The sequence below is a fragment of the Littorina saxatilis genome, linkage group LG6 (genome assembly GCF_037325665.1).
Source record: "Littorina saxatilis isolate snail1 linkage group LG6, US_GU_Lsax_2.0, whole genome shotgun sequence".
NCBI classification, from domain to species: domain Eukaryota; kingdom Metazoa; phylum Mollusca; class Gastropoda; order Littorinimorpha; family Littorinidae; genus Littorina; species Littorina saxatilis.
In genome coordinates, this window is record NC_090250.1 from 25,530,180 (window position 1) to 25,551,824 (window position 21,645).

General features: G+C 43.6%; 1 protein-coding gene across 2 annotated transcripts in view; it reads left to right on the forward strand.

Annotated features, from left to right (window-relative positions):
• Positions 1-21,645, forward strand: part of LOC138968824 (uncharacterized) — a 117,419-nt gene that overhangs the window by 62,993 nt on the left and 32,781 nt on the right. For both annotated transcript variants that reach the window (XR_011456290.1, XM_070341475.1), the window contains exons 3-4: positions 10,109-10,268; positions 17,705-17,738. Coding sequence is in view for 1 of the 2 variants with exons in the window: in XM_070341475.1 (XP_070197576.1) it covers positions 10,109-10,268; positions 17,705-17,738 (194 nt within the window). In the remaining variant the exon portion in view is untranslated. The remainder of the gene's footprint in view (positions 1-10,108; positions 10,269-17,704; positions 17,739-21,645) is intronic.

Here is a 21,645-nt window from a genome sequence, read left to right on the forward strand (position 1 = left end):
ACATTGAAAACATTAAACAGATGAGCGAGCATTTCCAGATTCAACTTCCTTTTTCTTAAACCTTATTGAAGAACGTTTACATAGTATCAGAGACAGTGAAAAACATCAAATGGATGGGCGAGCATGTCCAAGCTTAACTTTCTTTTTTGAACCTGAATGGAGACAGTTTACGCTTCACCGAAGGTTTCCAAAAACATCAAACGGACGGACGCGCATGAGGGGTAAGGTTTCTCAGTGCATCAAGAAATGGTCTGGACAGATAACTACAATGGACACATTAACCAGACAGGTCAGTCCGGGCACTTACATGTTTGTTCTCGATTATTGCCGTATTTTATCACAATGGTGTATCTGTGACGGTAGATGCACGAGCACTCAGATCCACGGTTCACTGAAAGATATCATGCTGCGACGGGAATGTCCACACAGAAATAGTTCAGCAAGGACAAAGCAACGCCACTGATATAAACAGATGTCTTCTTCTTCGCTTAGAAGACCCGACAGGACAGAAGTACAGGCATCGACGTAGTTGTTTCCATCAGTTATTTACTGTTTCATCTTCCACCACAAAGAGTTGTGCAAAGGGCAATATTGATTCTGATTTCGATGTCCCTTGATCCCGCGAGGAGCGCATGCCAGGGGAAGTCATCCTCTGGAAGGTAAAGATGACCTATCTTCTCTTGATTTAGCTCTGACTTGATTTGGGGTTCTTCTGTGTGTCTTTGAGGTCTTTTAGAATGGTCCCTTATAAGTATTTTGACAAGGTTAACAACAAAGTGACCTTGGATGGGAGAATTCTAAGCAAGTCTGTCACAGAGATATTTCGTGGTGATATAACTGAAATGTTCTCACAACACACAAAAGCGCCTGTACATGTTTTAAAACTGCAAGGTAAGGGGAAAGAGAATCAAGACAGGGAGTACTGAAAGATAAACAACTATCACGAAAAAAAAATGGAATTTGGAATATTTCTGTCCTCCCCTTATTTATTGCTGTGCTTGATTTTCCACAACGCCATTTAATAGAAGGTAGAAAAAACTGTCAGCATATTGAGTGACTCTTTGAGAGAAATAGAGTACCGCGTATTTTGACTCTCACTATGACACCTACAGAGGAATTCTCCACGCGTTTATTTTCTATCGTTGCCCTATTATCGCCATGACACGGATTATTCCACACCAGGTGTGTTCACCTGTTCTCGATTTCATCCGCAAAAGATTGCTTCTGTTTTAAGAGTCTTCTTTTCTGTACGCCCGTTCTACATACGAGGATTATCACACTCCCGAGGCTCGCGGTTTCTTCTTACTGTAAAAGGGGTCACAATGCTACAGAAGCATTCGTTGAACTTCTTCTTCTTCTTCTTCTTCTTCTTCTTCTTCAGCGTTCGACGATGGCTGATTCGTTGAACTGAAACCTTACAAATGGCGTTCCCTTTTTTACAGTCGCTGTAATGATAACATACCATTATCTTTAACACTAAATGGCATTGGCAAACTCGTAACTTCCTCAGAACATTGTAAATGTTGTCGAATGTTTACAATTTTGACAATGAAAGAAAAAGATGGAGAGATGCCACCCTATGTTTCATGAATACAATATTGTTTAAACCAAAAGACTGTGAACTTTGAAAGCAGATACGATATTTCATCACTTCTACAGCCGCTTAATTTCTTAGTTTCATCCTTTCATGGGACGTGCTTTAGAAACGCATAAAAACTGTAGTCTGGAAACGGATTCGGATAACGGCAGATGTTATTTCTCTGATGTCCCTTGGAAGTAAAAACATTCGTTTATTTATTTCTGATTGTAAGTTTGTCTTGAAGACACCGTCATAAACCGAAGGCTCGTTGTTGTTTTGATATTTATTAATGTATGTGAATTGCATGAAAATATAAACAGAAATAAAACATCGTTTAAACTAAAGTAAAAAGTTGTTGGAATGACTCACAAGGTTGACATGATAGCGGGATGCCGCTATCTCTGGGTGGGGAAGATGTGAGCGTGTGATAGATGTGGACAGTCGTCGTAGGCACCCACCCTTGTCTTGGCCACCCGGCTAATTGCTGGCTAATACTCGGGTACAGTGGAACCCCCCTTTTAAGACCTACACAAATCTGCAAAAATCAGTTCTTTAATTGGGGGGGGGGGGGGGTTAAACGTGCAGAGGTTATGAACAGAAAGTCTGAGAAAACATGGTCTTAAAAGGCGGGAAGGAGTCTTAAGTTGGGAGGTCTTAAAATGGGGGTTCTACTGTTGTGGAGCGGGTATGTTGAAGTGGGATAGAGGGGTTTCTCTAATGGCTACAGCTGACGAATGAGGTTATCTGTTGCCCGAGTTGGTCATTACTTGAAAGCAATCTGTCGGGAGCTTCCCAGCTGTCTAGGAATTTCCTTCGTTTCACCCGTCCACGTTAAGGATAAAGGGGAGTACATACATTTGTTCAGGGTCATTAGTTAATGTTGACTTTTGTTTTAATTTTGGTGGTGTTATGGGATTTTTTTTGTGTGTGCCAAGACTGGATTGGTGTGGATATAAAGACCGAAAGGCGGGGGGGGGAGGGACCACACGGGCGCTGCAAGCTTTCTCCGCAACCTTGACCGCCACGAAATGAACAACAATACCTTTGACGCCGTAACTACTCGAGCGTTTACCGAGGGCATAAAGGTAAGTCTGTGTAATAAAGGGACAGTGTATGGCTAAGGGGGAACACATGAATGGAAATGGGTAGAGGCTGTTTTGAGGTTTTGAGTTGTTGGCGACAAGCTGGGCGGCTACTGCTACAGCCATCACCTGGTTCTCACGACACGACTCATGATTCATCTCGCCTCATGTCTTTGCAACCCGTTATGTATATAGAAGCTTAGACCTACCTCTTTACTTCAATCACTCGGCGCGGCACAGGTGTCGTTTGGATGAAGAGCTGAGAGACGTTATGGGGGAGTTCAGTGTGTGCGGGGGGGGGGGGGGGGGGGGGGGCTGGCTGAAGTAGGTGATAAATGCTTTATTTTTTTTCTTGTAATATCTTTTTGGCAGTCGTTTGCTTTAAATATTTTTTCATGAGCATCTCTCTTCTTCTTATATCTTGTTATCCTCTGTGTCAAAATTGTGTGTGAATCGCGGGCTTGCGGCAGTGAATGAAAGGAAGCTCATTGCAAAACCCCCTGCATTCATAGACTCCATCCAAGCTAGAGTGCATCGATATCTCCACGTAGAAATAATCCAAAATGTCACGTGTCTAATCCCCAGTCTTAAAATCCCTATACTCTTCTAAATATAGTGTTTGGGGGTGATAGATGCTTTATGTTTTTCTTGTAATGTCTTTTGAGCAGTCGTTTACTTCAGATATTTCTTCATGAGCATTATTATTATACCGGTAAAGTGCTTCAGTTGTCAAGAAATGGGACAAAAGAAGCGACGGCATACACGGCTCAAAATGCTGGTTTTGAAATTGGGTTTCTTTACTTGCTTTTTATTTTACATAGAAAAGTCACACAAAACGCTTTCAATTCTGGTCCCCGCGTTTGTACGGCAGTGTGGAGCTGATTGAAAGGGACACATCATAACGAAGCTAATAACATCATCCTTCGCCGAGCACGGCAATCATACCTATGCTTATTATTAACTATTCACCCTTTAGGGTTGCTGAAAACGCACGCCTTCAAATACACGGTGCATTACGCCTCAACTGAATGAGTAGAAACTTTCAATCTGACTAACATAGAGAGAAGTACAATACATGCCCAGTAGGAATCCCTGGGTGACTCACTTGCCAGAGTGTTATGACAGTTTTGACAATGCTGTTTTTGTTGAATGTGGTTTCAGCATTTTCCCCCCTCGCAAAGTGTTGAGGGTAGATGCTTGTCCATCCCCTTTACCTAGATGCAGGATAGGACAGCTCTGAAGTCATCATAGCTTTAATGTTTGTGTTGAAAACGAAGAGTCAAGAGGGATCGCAAATAAAGTTAAGCGAGAGAGAAATAGAGAGAGAGAGAGAGAGAGAGAGAGAGAGAGTGCAAGAGTGTGTGAGAGAGAGAGAGAGAGAGAGAGAGAGAGAGAGAGAGAGAGAGAGAGAGAGAGAGAGAGAGAGAGAGAGATTCGTGGTTATCAAATAGTTTTTTTAGTCTCGGCAAAATGACCCTCACACGAAGTTTGCCCAAGCCTTGGGTTCTTTTTGTTTATAGCAAAATATTTCAAACTGTACATGTACGCATACCCAATAAACAACAATTAAAAAAAATTAAGAATAAAATAAATAAAATAAAACATTCACGAAAGAAACAGACACAGACAGACAGGCAGAGAAGGGCGGGGTTCAAGGGGGTGGGGGTGGGGGGAGGGGAAGGGGTCGCCCTGATCAATCACTTACTCTCGTAAAACAATACTATCCAGGCGCGCAGTTTGTCCTCAATATCTATAGTCCCAAAAGTGCATATATTATACGTTATTTGCGTTTTTGACCAAAATATGACATTTTACACAGATCGAGACAGTCATTGTTCTCCAAGACCGCGATGGCGGTCGAGGTGAACAATGACTGCCGAGATCTGTGTAAAATGTCATATTTTGGTCAAAAACGCAAATAACATTTATGTATCGATCGAATTCCTTTCAGGTACTGACTTTGTTGTTGTTTTGACGATTGAACGAGCACACGCACATGCAATCAAACACATAAGCTTCATATTTGGGCGTTTCAAAACTTCAAAGGAACTACAAAACACACGTCATGTGCTGACTTTGTTGTTGTTTTGAGGATTGAACGAGCACACACACACATGCAATCAAACACATGACGTGTGTTTTGTAGTTCCTTTGAAGTTTCGGTCAACCTGAAACGCCCAAACATGAAGTTTTGTAGGCCTCTGACGTCACATGGTTCAAAGAAGGGAAATCCAATGTCCAATCGATACATAGTACAGTGTAGTCACGTGCGTCAGAGCCCGGAGTCACGGTACCAACACAGTACAGACACCACTCAGTGTGGAAAGGTTGTCAAGCTGAGTGATCGATGAGCGAGTCATCCATAGCAGCAAGAATGACTTGTCTACGATCCCTTTGACATAAGGAGGTCAAAAACAGGTATCTTTGCGTATGTACATACATGAGGGGCGTGCGTTTTGTACACTGGAACCCCCCTTTCAAGACAACAACCACTCCCCTCCCTTCATTTAATACACTCCTCACACTTTTTTTTAAGATCCTGCGTTCTGCGATTTGTTTTAGTTTCTAACCTCTGGAAATTGACTCTTTTTTGAAGACTCTCTTAACGAAAGATCTAATTTTCTCAGATGTGTGTTTGGAGGTCTCAAAGGTGTAGCACTGTATGTATGCATAAGGGACATGGAGTCATGTGTAGAATAGAGACCATGTCTTGCTGCTTGGGGCACCCTGTAAAATATTTTTTTAATTTCATTTTTTCTTTTGTGTCGTGTTCAAAAGCTTACTAGAGGCGTCCCGGTTGTTGCCTGCCGTTAGAAATCAGTCACCAGGTTGCTGTGTGGACAAGTGTTTATGGTTTTGTTATTTTATTGAACGCTTGATACTCTCTGTACCCCCTCATCCCCCCCCCCCACCCCACCCCACTCACCCACACATATCACCACCACCCCGACAACTACCTTACTCTCCCACAGCAAGTACTGAAAAAGAAGCCGACAAAGAAGGAGAAGAATTGCTTTGATATTGAATATTTGATTGTATGTGATACTTTTTAAACGTAGAATTATTGTTTCTTATTCTAGTGAATTTATGTAGCATATGTATGATGTTGTCAGTGTATAGTTGTATGCACACACTGCGCAGTCGTATGTAAAGATGTATGTTAATTTAAGAAAAATATTGTCTTATCAAATACAGTTAACTAGTGGACCTCGAAATCCCTCCCCTTCAGCCACCCAATTCGGTCCTGTTCCACTTTCCTTTGTCATTTGATTCAGTTGCAGTCATTTAGCCCAATTCTTTCAAAACAAATAACGACTCTTTCGATTACTGGAACATATATATGCCAATGTTTTCACGCTAGAAGTAGGGTAGTCTAACAAGATTACCATTATGTTGCAAATCCTGTTTTCTTTACGCTCAATACCCCCCACTAACGGCAACATGCGATTCTTTCAATGTCGTAATCAGTAAAGTCAACGACGCACTTGTTCCTTAATCCACAATACCCAGCTTATCTCACGTAAAAAGGCTCTTACTTTCCCTGCTTTTCGACGACGCCTAATTTCTCCAATTCTTGCCTCAGCGCCATACTTTAACGCGTTGGTCGGATAACGACGTGTGATCCTTCGTAACGTTGCGCGTTGAGTCGTTTTGTCTCTTACTCGCTTTAATGCGGGTTATTTTATTTATACAGTAGCCATCTGATTTGCGAACAATATTAAGCAGTGTTCTTCAATAACGCTCCATTTTTTCAATTCTCGCCGCGGTGTCGTGTTTTCTCGCGTTGGTCAGAAAACGGCGCGGTACTACGTAACACTACGCGTGGTGTCCTTAATTCCCTCGGCGTGTTATTTTTGCTACAATAGCCATCTGAATTGATAGAACGATTAAGGGGTCGTAAAGCCATTAGGGCTGTTTGTTTTCAGTTGCAGGTTGGTCCCGATTCTTGCGCTGTAAATTCTTTAAAAAAAAAGTTACGAATTTAACAATCCTGTCTTTTTCGGCGTGTTTGGAATGTCCTCTTCAAGCGTAGAAGAGAATGCATAGCGAGCGTACGCCACAAATTCCTCCTATCTATCATTGGTTTATACTCGTAGCGGGGACACTTTAAGAAGAATCTTAGACATGTCTCGATTCTGCTGAAAGTGTACGCAATATACCACATAACTGTCAAAGCAGGAAACCGATTGTTTGCAAAGCTTTTGACTCGGAAAAGATAATGTGATTGATGATTCCCTGCCGAGTGCTCTGAACTTTTTTGCACAGGGTAAATGGTTGCACTGGATCCCATTTTCTCTAAAGTGTTAACGCGTGTCACATGAGCAAACTGCAGAGTTCATTTGACCTGTAGGCCTACGCCTGCCATATTTATCGTGTGTTTTTTCTCACCATTTTTGTACAACACGAACTGTCTGTCTCTGTCTCTCTGTCTTTATCACTCTCTTTCTTTGTCACTCTCTCTCTCTCTCTCTCTCTCTCTCTCTCTCTCTCTCTCTCTCTCTCTCTCTCTCTCTCTCTCTCTCTCTCTCTCTCTGTCTGAGTGTCTGTCCGTGCGCATGTGTGTTTTCTGTAGCACGTGTGAGAAGACCACACTGCAAAGACAAGAGAAAGAGAGACAGAGAGAGAGACAGAAAAAGATAGAAAAGGAGAGAGAGCGAGAGACAGGGAGAGAAACAGATAGACAGACGCACAGATAGTCAGACAGAAAGAGAGAGAGAGAGACACACATTGAGAGCTGTCACAAAACGCGACACCGAGATCACTAACAGAACACACACGCATCTAGCTATAGAGACAGATGCACTTTCTTCCTGTAGGGGTGAGGAGGGGACGGGGCCATCAAAGAGCAAAAAGGTGGGCCGTTCTGTGGTCAGAACTAAGCCGATCCCCTCATGCCTAGGTAATCCCCCCAACCCACTGTCCGAGGCTCCCCCCATTGTCCCCGGACATCCCCCTCCCTGCGGGCGGGACGCCTGGCGACAATGGTCATCTTGCAGTATCCAAGTGACGGTGTTGATTCTTGCTTTCACCAACACAAACAGTGGACGTGAGGCGCCGTATGGTGCGCGGGATGCTCACCGACTGTTGTTTCATCACCGACTGCTGAGTCGTAGATTTTGATGTGCATGGTGGGAGGAAATGAAGCAAAGGGAGAGGGAGGAGTTTGTGTGTGTGTGAGTGCGTGTGACGGTGACGGTGACGGTGCGTGCGTGCGTGTGTGTGTGTGTGAGTGTGTGTGTGCTCTCGTCTGTTAGTGTCTGCGGGTGAATGAAAGAGAGACAGAGAGACAGAGAGAGACAGAGACAGAGAGAGAGAGAGAGAGAGAGAGAGAATCAATCAAGCAGGTAGTTAGTTATCCACTTCGTCTCGTTCACTCCCTCTAGACAAAACAGGTAGTTATCAATGACACGAACAGCCAGAAGGGGGAGGGGGAGGTGCACGCTGGGAAGCCAGGGGAGAGCACCTAGATGTCCATGACTGTCAGTCACAAAACTCAACAACTGCACTTTTCAACACTAACATTACGCCTTTCGTCAACCACCACTCACGCCGTTACTACAACGTACCCTCCTACAGAATAACACGTACTCCACCAAAGGGAGGTGACTCATCGGATGACACAGTTTTTAAACAAAACAAATGTCCAACGAAAAAAAAACACGAAAAAAGTCATAACACTAAAGTTTCAGAGATAGGGGATTTTGAAGGACAAACATTCGTATCTCTAGAGTGCGTTTGACAGAATGAATTACAAGGGCGCCTCAGGTAGTCAAGAATTGCAAAGCTAAGAGGCGAGAACAGGCACGTATTATTACCCCTATCTGGTGTATGCGCACACGAGTTGTTCTGAGATTTAGGCTAATCCTCAAAGATATGTAGTGTGGCACACTAAAAAGAGTACATTGTATATCTTTCCTTGATCGTAGTGTTGGTGTGTTTCTGTGTGTGTGCGTGTGTCTGTCTGTCTGTCTGTCTGTCTGTCTGTCTGTCTGTCAGTGCGTGCTATGTGTGTTCTTAAACATGAGACATCTGCTGTTTTCGGCGTTTCGTCTTATTTGTGATGCCACTATTTAAGAAGACACTGAAATGTTTCAAATAGGCAACTGGAAGTTCATCCTTGCACTGTTAGCTTTCACGAGTGACAAGTAAAACTCCATAACCCTTTCACTGTCAAAAATGTTCTTCTCGTCACTCTTTGCCCTCACGTTGAAGCCAAGACAATGTGCAAACGGTTCTTCTCTATCGTTCGTTACTCTTTGGTGTCCTGTACAAGCCAAGACATTGTGCAAACGTTGCACACTTTTCGTCGCGCGAGGGAACCGGTACGGACGGTAGCGAAACAGCGAGCCCTTGGGATTGTTGATGCCAAATAATACAATGGACCACCACCCCCTCCCCTCCCCCCCCTCCCCCCTTTGAAGAGCCCCCATTTTGAGACCGAACCCTTTTTAGAAACCCTAGTTTTCCAAAATTCCTGTTTATATCGTCTTTAAATGGGGGTTAGGAGGGGGAGGGAGGGGTCTGGCGGGCGGGGAGGGGTTGGGGGAAGGGGGAATTCTTTCACTTGAAAGACAAGTTTTTCTTAGAATTTTGGATGTCTTAAGAGTGGGGTTCTACTGTCGCGAGGAAGATGCCAGACTAGGGCCGAGGAGGAAGGAGGGAGTAGACATATGGGTCGGGGGTGGGGGTGGGGGGTGGGGGGTTGGGGCCGAGACCAGATTTTCTCATTTTTGGGGGGGTTCATTTGTAGCGAAGGACGAACGAAAAGACAAAGAAGAAGACTAAAGCTAGGAAGATGCCAGAGAAGGGAGTGGGGGGGGGGGGGGTGAGGGTGAGGGAGGGGTGTGGAGGGAGAGGTCAGCGAGGGGGCCAGCGGTCAGTGGGCTTGGAGGCAAGGTGTTGATGGGACGCGATTGTTGTATGGGGATTATCTGCCCCGAATTGTCTGTGATTTCCGTGCCGGGCGCCGGCCGGAGCGAGGCAAACACAGGGAATTGATGTTTCGATGCGACAGAGATTTGAGCGAATATGTCGTTTTGTGTGTGGTCGGTGTGCCGGTGTCCTGCGGGTTTCTGTCTTTGTTGTGTCGTGGTAGGGTAGCGGTGGGGAATGGTGTAGTGAAGTGTGTGTAGGGGAGGGGGACGAGGGTGTGTGTGTGTGTTCTGTGTGTGTGCTTGTTCGTGTTTCACCATATCATCACACCCCACCATCTCTCTTTCTCTCTATTTATTGCTCTAATAAACTTTTGTGAAGTTTCTCGTTTAGCTGCGATGCGCTTTGTGCGCGCGCGCACGCACACGCGCACACACACACACACACACACACACACACACACACACACACACACACACACACCTCTACTCACATTGTATCGTTTTCAATCAAATTACTTCATCCATTTTTAACCCACCAGAATTATCATTTTGTGTATGTCTCTGTGTTGCAGACGACACAGAAGAAGAAGTACCGGTTCAGCCTCATCCTAGACGAGCTGAGGACGTCGGACAACCTCGCCTTCAAGACGTCGATGCTCGAGTTCATCAACTGTCTCATTATATATGCACAGAATATTGAGGACAGAGTCTGCATTAGGAACGAGTTCTTCGGTAAGTTCACTGTCTTTGAAAATGTTTCTGTTCGTACGTTCTCACAGAAGTTTACTCGTGAGGCACTAAACAACACCGCTGCCCCTAATCGTTTCAACAATTATCATTGACGCACTTTACACTATTCCTGAGGAAGGAAAGAGAGTATATCTCTTGTAATTCACCCAGCTCAATCGTGCCAACGTGACATTTTGATGAAGGCAGGGGTGAATATTGGCGGTCGCCCGTTCGCCCCCGGCGGGTTCAAATCTCGTCGGGCGGGCTCGAAATTCTTCTGAAATCGCCCGCCGGGCGGGTTCAAATTTCGCTGAAGCACAAAGTTGTTAGGCAACGTAGTCAATCGGAACGGCCGGCGAACAAATATCTCTGCGGGCGATCTCAAAATCTGTCACTTCTCTACTGCCCACTCATTCCCCTTCCCCCACTTTGAGAAGGACTCAGGACTACCACCAATCAAGGCCAGACAATTTGGCTAGACAGCTACCCCCCTCCGCCTCACTTGACCGTGTCATCACCCCTCCAGTGCCACGAGCCGCTGGCGATTGCATCAGCAGTCAAAATAGTTAAACCCCCCTCCGTCCCCCCTCTTTGCGCTATTCACTTCACCCCCTCTCTTATCTTATCCTGCGCTCACCAATCCTTCAGAGACTTTCACATGTTGTTTCCTCTCAGATAAAAACTCGGTCATTGACCCCGAGTAAGAAGGTCAGTGCACAGGCGGAAGGTATCGTCCACTGGACTACTACTATCACAGAAAGACTACTCTTTCTGTAATAGTAGTAGTCCAGTGATAGTAGTAGTCTAGTGGACGATACCTTCCGCCTGTGGTCAGTGTCTCGACAGACAGGCAGCTGTGTTCAGGTTGCAAGTACCGGTCATTGACCCAGGTCTCAAGGCCAACCAGCTTTTACAATGCATCTGCCTTTGATCTGACAGCCCATCCAGAGCAAACATATTCCCCCTAGCCCTCTGTATTTTACCTTTGATGTGCCTGCTATGTACCACTGATCCAGTTTCTGGGAAATGTATATAATTATGTCATTGACTGCAGGGATACTCATTGAGACCGTTTTCCAAAATATGTTAACACCAGCTTTGCTGACCAACTTAGTACAAGTAGTGACAGTACTACTGCTGTCAATTATTTCCCTTCAACTAAGGAAGTAAAAAAAACCACAAAAAAACCCATCCACTATATGTGATAAAGAAGAAATGACAGACTTTCAACAATAGGACAAGGGATGCAACTCTGCTGAATCAAAAGCATAAAGATCACTTGTGAACAATTCTAGGATCAGGAAATCTGAACATCTGTTTGTTTTCATTAGGAAATAGAAATGAAATATAATGCTTTTGATTATTTATGACTTAAGCTGTGGTAGATTTGGCTGGTATGCAACTTTTATACTTCTGCTTGATCTAACAGTAATATTAATAACACAGACATAAAGAAAAAGAAACAAAACAAGAAAGCAACTTAGAATTTTTTTATTTTTTTGTAGTCAGCTTTTTATACTTGGTTTTACACAACAAAAAACATAATTTAAATTTAAAAAAAAATGCTGATTTACTCTTTTGTAGTGTGTGTTTATGTGGTAAGTAAAGTTCCATAGTAAATTACTTTGTAAATTGTGTGGTAGGGGGTACATAAAGGGGGTAACTTTTAGTGAGGTTTAGTGTGTGATTGTGTGACAGGGTGTGAATGTGGTTTTGATTTCTTGTTTCTTTGTGGCGGCTTTTATTTTAAATTCTTTATTAAAACAAGGTATAATTATCATTATATTAAAACATAGCATTTTAGTCATCAAGTTTTGTGTGTGTTTGTGGTAGTTATTAGTATTGCAAATCCACATGTATGCATTATAAGTATGAATGTACGTCTTTTGTGTATGTGGTTAGCACGCGACGAGCCGCTGGGGCGGTTGTAAGAAATCCCGGCAGGTTGGGGGCCGGTTGGGATTTTGGGGGGCCGGTTCAATTTTTGACTTACCGGCCCCCCTGGCCGGTAGCAAAAAAAGTTACGGTACACCCCTGTGAAGGTGTGGAACTGTAATTCTCTGCTAGAAGCTCAGGATTTCTGTCACTGGATACAGGCGTCGTGTCAATACGTGGTAACAGAAATATTGTCGTGTCCGTATCAGTTTTGCATGTACATACACTGGGACCCTCAATGCAATGCATATGTTCCGCCAAGGTCAAAACCCGCCACAGAAGTTACTGTCGCATATATATTGATCCACATTTCCTTTCAACTGCCACCCGTTTCAAATCAAAGTGTGTTCCGTCAAATCACGTCACCCATTTTCGTGATTTTGATTTTTGTTTAAAAAAAATAAGAAGTTTGCAATACATTAGTCTTACAATATTGCGTTCAGTCCATTAAAGCCATTCAAGTCCAAAGTCTCTTCCACCAAATCACTCATTTTCATGATTTCAATGTAAAAAAAATTTTTTTTACAAAAATGCCCAATACTCTTACTTCTTCTTAATCTTCTTGTCGATCATTCAGATGGAAACGCCGGTTCTCCGCGCAAATTTTGCCGTGCGCTGTAGGTCGTCCAGACTGCCATAGAGCTTCCCTTGCACCGTGGTCGCCTCCGCCCAGATCTGGCTCCTGAGGCCATCGTGTAGTGGGCAAGTCTGCTGCAGGTGTTCCGTTGTCGGGTACATGACATAAGCTCGAACGACAAAAGCTCGAACGACAAAATCTCGAACGACAAATGCTCGAATGGACAAATGCTCGACGCGACAAACGCTCGACGCGACATATGCTCGAACGACAAATGCTCGAATGGACAAATGCTCGACGCGACAAAAGCTCGACGCGACATATGCTCGAACGACAAATGCTCGAATGGACAAATGCTCGACGCGACAAAAGCTCGATGCGATAAAAGCTCGAATGGACATAAGCTCGACGCGACAAAAGATCGAACGTGTCTGTGCGTGTCATTCTCGGTGTTGTTTTGCCTGTCTGTTTATTTTGTGTTATTTTAAAATCTGTCTGCAAGAGAGAGAGAGAGAGAGAGGGAGACAGACTGAGAGAGAGAGAGAGAGAGAAAGAGAGAGAGAGAGAGAGAGAGAGAGAGAGAGAGAGAGAGAGAGAGAGAGTAGAAGAAAAAAAGAACGAAGAGAAAAAAGAAGGGGGAAGATCGTGTCGGGGTTTAGATTTGTCAATGTTATTATTTTGATTTGGCCCGGGATTGACCGTTTATCGGGAAAGGTTCAGGTAAGCGGCACGGGCAGATGGACGACTGTTTGTTTGCTTGCTGTGAGTATCAATTCAGAAATAAAGTTAAACTTGTTTAAACCAACAACGTGATATCAAACAATTTTAGTCAATTTGTCGCTTGAAATCCAGCAGCGTGCTTACAACAACAACAACAACAACAACAACAACAACAACAACAACAACAACAACGTGATATCAAACAAATTTAGTCAATTTGTCGCTCAAAATCCAGCTGCGTGCTTACATCAACAACAACAACAACAACAACAACGTGATATCAAACAAATTTAGTCTATTTGTCGCTCGAAACTAGAACAACATCACCGTGACAGTTTTAGATATGACGTTATCAAAGTAGTTTTGACAACATCATTCTACAGTCCGGTCGAGCTTCTGTCGTTCGAGCATATGTCGCGTCGAGCTTTTGTCGCGTCGAGCATTTGTCCATTCGAGCATTTGTCGTTCGAGCATATGTCGCGTCGAGCTTTTGTCGCGTCGAACATTTGTCCATTCGAGCATTTGTCGTTCGAGCATATGTCGCGTCGAGCTTTTGTCGCGTCGAGCATTTGTCCATTCGAGCATTTGTCGTTCGATATTTTGTCGTTCGAGCTTTTGTCGTTCGAGCTTATGTCGGACACCGTCCGTTGTCATGCTGCCTGTTTGACAAGGGCACTAATCAATACTCTTACAATAGTAACTTCGTTCTTTCCATTCAAACTGCATTGCCTATAAGACAGCCATAACGGCGCGTGACTTACTGCACACTTTGGCAGCGAAGACTAACACCCCCATTATCAGATCCCCTATCTGCAAGTGCTCTTGGTGCACTGTCGTCAGATGGTTGAAGGGTACTTCTTCTCTCAGGAAGCACTTTGGAGGCGCAGCGCGGAGTATCTGAAGGTCACGACACGAATTCGTCATACCTTTTATGAGACTTGTCTGTTTTCCCCAAAGGATTTCATTGTGTAGTTGTACTGGAGCGTTCGATCAATGGCTTGTTTGACAGTTTTCACCGACTGGCAAGATTTCTGAGAAAAACTCAGAGAAGCGTTAAGGACTACACTGAGACTTATTCTTTGGGGCGGGTTTTAAGATAAGGCTTAACTTGAAAGCAACAACCAATTCTATACGTTAGTATATCTTGTAAGTTGAGAAGTGTCTATCTCAGCGTTAAGTACGCTGAACATTTTCCTTAAGAAGGTTGTTTTTAATCTAGGGCTTAACTCGAAAACAACTGTCAATTTTCACGTTCGTTTAGCTTTTATGTTTTTATCTCGTCCGACCTGGGCATTTTGCAAACCGTCAAATGAAGTTGAGCTGGTGTAAGAGGCAAACATACAAGAAGGCGTATTAGAGACTGGTTGCACATTTAATCGTCTACCTAATCGACTGATCATTGTACAAAGAGACTGTTTTCGTCTTAATCGGGTGGCTGTAGCACCCGTATCGGAAACCAAACACCCAGTTTCGGGTGTTAAACAGGTAACTCCTCGCGCGTGCGCTTCGTCTGTCCACTGTCCAATCAGACCTTCAAGCTGTCGCAGTCTTCGCGGCGGCCATGTCCCTTCAAAGGGAAGTAACACTCACACAACATCCGGCCACGTGTGTCACGTGAGATAAGGTCTTTTGAAGAAAGATGGCGGGTCTCCAAAACTCTGATGTTTGTGTCCAGGCTCGCACGTAACGACAAGATAGTCGCTCGCTTCAGCCGCCTCTGTCAGCGTTTAATGATTGTTTAGCGGCCAGATTAGCGGGCCACATCAACATCTCTGAGCTGTGTGCGTTTTGATACGATAGCTTTGCTTGTTCTGACTGTCCCAGCACTCTCCGTTGTTGACTCGGTCAAGTTGAAGAACGTTCATTGACAAAACGTCGTCTGCCTTGAGCTTATTCTAGGATTAGTCGTCCTTTATAGTCCCACTCACACTTTTAAGTGGGGTTATAGGTAGGCAAATGACGGGATTGGCTGATGCTTTCATTCGCTGTTAGCATTGCTGTTAGTATAAAAATCAGTCTGATTGTATCATGGGGAGTGGCGAAGGTTAAAGGACGATCTATAAATTGCAGTAAAGTTTACTTAATTGTACTTGGCCGATAACATAATGTAAACAGTATTATCTGGATTATTAAAAAAAAGTTAAAAGTGCTCTCAGGCTTTCCACAATACGGCAGTCCCGCTGTTTGGCCTAATTACCCAGGGATTGTCACTCCCTGGTCTTTTTGAGCAGCTTTACGAGTCCTTCTTTTTTGTCATAACTGTTGTCAGCAAAATTAAAGCTCTTGTTTCAAGCAGGCATTTCCTTCCATAGATAACTATTTAGGCTTCGTGTCACGCTGAAGTAAAAACAATGGCATTAAGGACCACATTGTGCAGCCTGAAATTCCCAAGTCCGAGTGAAGGGCTAAGCCTCACCTACCCCGCCCTAACGGCCGTAACAGCTGGATTAAGTCATACCGTTGCAGCTTAATAGTAATAATGGCTTAATCTCTTCAGCCATGTTTCTCTTCGTGTGTCTCTGATACAAAGCGTTTTCTCTCCTACGCCTAGCGGCGTTAGTTCTTGCGCACCTGCTACGAATAAAAGCCAGATTACAAAAATCAGATATAAAGATTTATTGTCTCGTTTTCAAGTTGTGTGAATTAATTGTTGCTCTTTAAAACAAAAAATGTTTATAACATGGGTGTTGCCACATGGTAACGCTGTGTTTTGGTCAAGTGTTGAAATAAATAATGTCGCACGTTTATCTGGCAGCAGTTAAGTCTAAATTATATGACATTTTTCCGTTGTCTATGAATCACTTGTGTTTTATGGTCCGTGCGCTCATACTTCATAGCTATGGTTCATTACATCTTAACGGTATACACACTATCGGCGATGATATACCCTTTTCTTTTCTCCTCCGAAGTGTCAGTATTGCTTTAGTGTTTTACTTTTGAAATAGCAAGTTATCAATACCCTCTGAAGAAAAAAATAATTATTTATTACCTAGCCTAGGGTATTTAAGATCGTTGAAGCAAGACATATTAACGCCGCCCACGTATACCTCTTCCTGCCTATAATTGGGACTTCATTTGTAGGTTTGCTTTAATGCCCCATGAGCCGTGTCTCTTAATAGCCCTAAGTTGAACATGAAATCAAACACAGATTTGTCGTGTCTATGACATCTTTAACAATGTGTGACTGCGCACATCACCCTCCCGTGAAGAAAGGAGTGATCTCCCTTTTCTGTTTGGGTAATCCACCAATCAGGGGCGATTACCCTTGTGATCCAGATTCAAAAATGAAAATGACTCGCGACGTTTGTTGGATGGTCGTCAGACAACCAAATCTCATTAAAAAGTCGGTTGACTTCGCTGCGGGATACGTAATGACTGTCAGCGAGTTTGTGGGGCGACGGTGTTTCTTCTTTTGACGATTCCAGCGGTGAGGGATTGCTTGATACAATAGATACTTGCCAGCATTCTGGGATTTTGAATTTCAGTGTGGTAAGACTAATTGGACGGATTAAGGCGTGTAGTGAAACACGAATATCTGTGTTAATCCTCTCGCCCAAATGATGACTGTGTAGAAAAAATTCTTTCATGACGTGGCACAAGCAATGAAAAGGAGAGAAAAAACGAGGAAAAAAACCAACAACACCTACCCATACACTGAGTAATTTCAATATATACCGAATGGCGGGTATGTCACACCAGCCGTTAAGGAGTAATGTTGAGTAATGATATGCATTTCTACACATTTACGGGTAAAGGCTCGCGACTTTTGACGGCAAAATGAGGTGACTGATTGGTATGCAGAAAAAACACTCGCGGACCATTAATAAAATCATGTTAATTAAATGAAACAATATCGATATGCATCCGTGGTTTGATGCACGATTGTCATCATACAAGTACAGGTGCTGTTTTGAATTTGCCTGTTGGCCTTTTTGTGTGCTTTTTTTACCTCTACCAGCACGCTCATCAACCACATTCCCGAAACACAAAACCCACCCCTACCCCACCAGTCCCCTCACACCCAACCACCCGCTCGCCATCACCACATACTATTTGTAGCTACAAAATAGTTTAACATGCAGCCAACAACATCAATAATTACATTTGTAAGAGAAGAAAATGTCCCCATGTTTTCGACGCTTAAGAATCACAGTTCGTAGATGTTGTGTAATCAGTGTTATTTCATACATCTTTTCTTTTCTTTCAGGTTTACGACTGCAAGATGTTCTCAACACAATAAAGTAAGTGCGACATTACTCTTTTCATTTGCCTTGAATGTATCTATTCACTTTGGCAAAAACATTTTTTATTTCAATATGCTTTTACTGATTCACATATTTGCATATTATCCAACATTTGGGTAGGGACTGAGTCATTCTTGATGCTCCCACACTCTCTTTGTCTCTCTGTCTGTTTCTCTCACTTTCTCTCTCTCTCTCTCTCTCTCTCTCTCTCTCTCTCTCTCTCTCTCTCTCTCTCTCTCTCCCTCCCTCCCTCCCTCCCTCCCTCCCTCCCCAAGGGCACCCAACCTAAAACAGTAAGTACTCCAAAAGTTCATTGCGTTGGGATTCCGTGATTGCAATGCAGTGACTCATCCAAAAAAAATAACGGTTTTTTGTTTCTTTATTCTTGGCGTTATTATTTTAAATTTGACAGATGTGTGACATTGCACTCTGTTGGCCCAATGACTGGACCTTCCGCGCACCACAGTGATAAATGAAACGGAAATGCTACAGACTTGGGTTGCAGCGTTAATAGTGTGTTCCTGTCCCACACGATGACACCTATTCGGGACTAGCTTTGATGATTTGCTAACACTGTGGTTGATCAGTTCAACCAGATCTCTATGTACATGGAGCTTCACTTGGAGGTTTTGTGTTGTACGCAGTGCAAAAATGTGATCCTGAAAGTATTGTTGTTTCTGAGAATGACAAGCAACAGAAGTAGCCTATTGCTGTCCCAACGGCCATAGAAGACCCTTGAGGATTCAAAGGACACAGGAAAGGAAGTATCAGTCACAAGCTCAATGTGGCAGTGACTTTCTCTGCAGTTTAGGGTACATTATAAAGTATATCATATAGTACCAGTGTTCAAAGAAAGTCAATATTTAGTTGGTTGTAACAGTGTTTTATTCAAATAAATGTTTAACAAAGCCATGGAGTTTATGATTAATAAAGGAGCACAACAAGATAAACGTATAAATTTCCTCTAAGAGACAAAATAATAGTGTGGCCAATAATTAGTTGAATTCGTTCAACTTTTTTTGTTAAAGCAGTCGTGGCTTTCTGCGCAGTACTGAACAGCGTTAAATGTGTGTACACAGCAGCGGAGCAGACCTGAGAACTCGTACTCGCTGAGTGAGCAATGCACGTGCACAATGTGTAGCTCATATGTACGTCTGCGTAACCTTTTCAACTCATTAGCGATTACCCGATGAGCGCTGTTTCCAACGTTTCCAGGAGTTTGGAATTCTCTGCTCAACGCGCCTCTCTGCTGACCTTTTCCCCCATTGAGAAAGGGATTGCTTGGCCACACTGAGTAGGTAGAGAAGAACGCGGAGAACTCAAGGGTTGATGGTTAGCTCCGGTCTGTGACTGAGCCCGCAACCCACCTCGTCAGAGCTCGAGCCTTAAAATGAAGGTGTCGGGAAACAGTGTTGCCATTTGGACTGGCTACCCTGCAGCTTGGCATGCAGGTGATGTTGGAGGTTGCAGAAATGCGAGGAATGGAATTTTAGACAAAATCTGTTTTGGTGGTCCCGTTGGGGCAATTTGCGATGGTCATGTCAGTTTCTGTGCTGAGATTCTTGTCATTGTTTTCCCTTAAAGTTTTGTCAATGAGTTTCTCCCGTGATCTGTCAGGTTTTGTCGGGATTTGATTTATTACGTCAAATTCTGTTAGCTTCTGTCAGCCTTTTGTCAACTTGTTTACCTTCTGTCGAGGTACTATGAAATTCTGCCAATCACATACCATTTTTACGAAAGTTCCTTCAGATTTGCTGCGGTTTCATCAGTTTAAGTCTGAGACACTTGGACCGAATTCTGTCCTTTCAGTAGTACTGTGAAGATGCTTGTATTCTGGTCTTGTTTGTGGATGCTTTTATTCTGGTCTCGTTGTGTGATCTGCTTTAAACTATTTTTTACAAGCAGGGAGTTGTTCCTGCTATTTTTTTTACAAGCAGGGAGTTGTTTTTTGCGTGAAGAGTAAATCGTGCATGCATACATATAATGTGAAAATATATATCATGCAAAAAAATGCAGTTTTGATCAATACCCCCTAAATCCTTGGAACACGTCTGACGTTCAGAGAAAACGTCATAGGCAATGGTCAGTTGTTGATTTGTTTCGTCTCTGTTTTCGCATTGTTCATCCGTGTAAAAAGGTCATTCGCATTCATAGTGATCAAAAATACCACCAAGACTGTTACACAATTAAGTCCAATCAGGACACGGCCAGGAAAGCTGTAACAAGTTTATTCTCGGCATAACTGAACCTTCAAAACAAAGGTGTGTGTATATGGCGGCTTGAGATGAAAGAAGTCGTGCAAGTCACTCGTGTGTGACGCAGTGGGCATGGTCGCCGGCCTGCCAGCACTTTGTGGGCAATGACAGCACACGCTCTGTCCAGAAGAGTGGTCAAGCAGTCACTGTGGCAGGGGCCCCACGGGTAATTAGTCCGGCGAAAGGCACGCGTCGCCTGATTACCTGCCCGCCCAGGTAATCCGAGAAGAGCAAGCGAGGTAATGCTGTTGATATTGTGCGCCCGGAGTCCTTTTTACCTTTCTCTGTCCACAAATCTCGGCTTGTTTCTGCAGTGCCATGGGAGACTCTCACCTCCCTACTCTACAGTGGTATTTGTCGCTCAACTGTTCCTACTGGACACAGGTTGTACACGTTTGATACAGTACGTCTTGTCCTTCATACATCCTCCTCTTCTGTTTCTTTGGGTCCCGAGTTAGGAGTTTTATTGTTGTCCTAGGGCCATTATGGCTTGTGGAAAATGTTTCTCTGAGGTCAGGTAGAAAGCAGTATTGTATTCGAGCAGTTTGTACTTATACGCACTGAAACCCTTCCTTAGAAAGTTGAGGGGCAGGTCTATCTGTAGACCAGAGAATCCGCTCAAGGCAAGGTTTCCTTATCAACTTTCTTACCAAGCATGCTATAAATCGTTGCAGGCATGTTAATTCGTTACACTAGTGGTATTGAGTGTTGATACCTTCAGTCCAGGACCTGCAGACCTTCCGCCCCCGCCACCACTCCCCAAAACCCACCCACCCCGCGTCTTGTTTTTCCTGTACGGTCTTTCCCGGCCAACACGTCCAAGTAACTCGACTTCGTCATACCGCGCGGCACCAGCTGCATTGGCTGGCTTTAGTGGCTTTGTCACGACAGCTATTGTTTTCTGAGTTTTGTGACAATGGTATTATCCTGCTTTCTTGCGTGTGGCCGAAGGCCGATTGAAATCAAGACCTTGGTGTACCGATAGCTCAGTTCGATCGGTGAGGTGTCAGTGAATGCTACTTGGAATTTGCACTGATGGACTGATGAGGGGTATGCGAGTGTTCTTAGCCTGAAAGTAAACGAGGAATTGTCAAACATACGATACAAACAGGATAAAACAATGTTTTCTGTCCAACTAAGTTGTCTTTGGTGTTGCTGATATCAGTAGTATTAAACCTCCACGTAAACGGATTAGGAGAGACAAAAGGTAAGGCAAAAAAAAAAAAATAGGTATGTTTACGGTAACCCGACCGACCCAATTTTTTTCGCGCGACCCTAGACTTTTTTTTGGCATTTGAGGGAGAAAAAAAACAAAAAACAAAAAATAACGTAAAAATATGGTTTTTTGGAAAAAAAAAATCCCGACCTACCGACCCTATTTTTTTAGCCTATGTTACCGTAAACAGACCTATTTTTTTTGGCCTAATGATAACAAAAAGTGAAATAATTGGTTCAAATCGAGGTAGCCAGCCTTTCATGCAGCCGAAACTGACTTTTTATCAACCCAAAGCCAAAGAACAACAGCAACAGATTAAATAGCAAAGTGAGGATACTGTACAAAAAAGGTTCAGATCGAGTAAGCAACACACAAGTTCCGTGGGGCCGACACGGACCTTTGGCCATGAGTGGAACAAGGAACCGAATCGGAT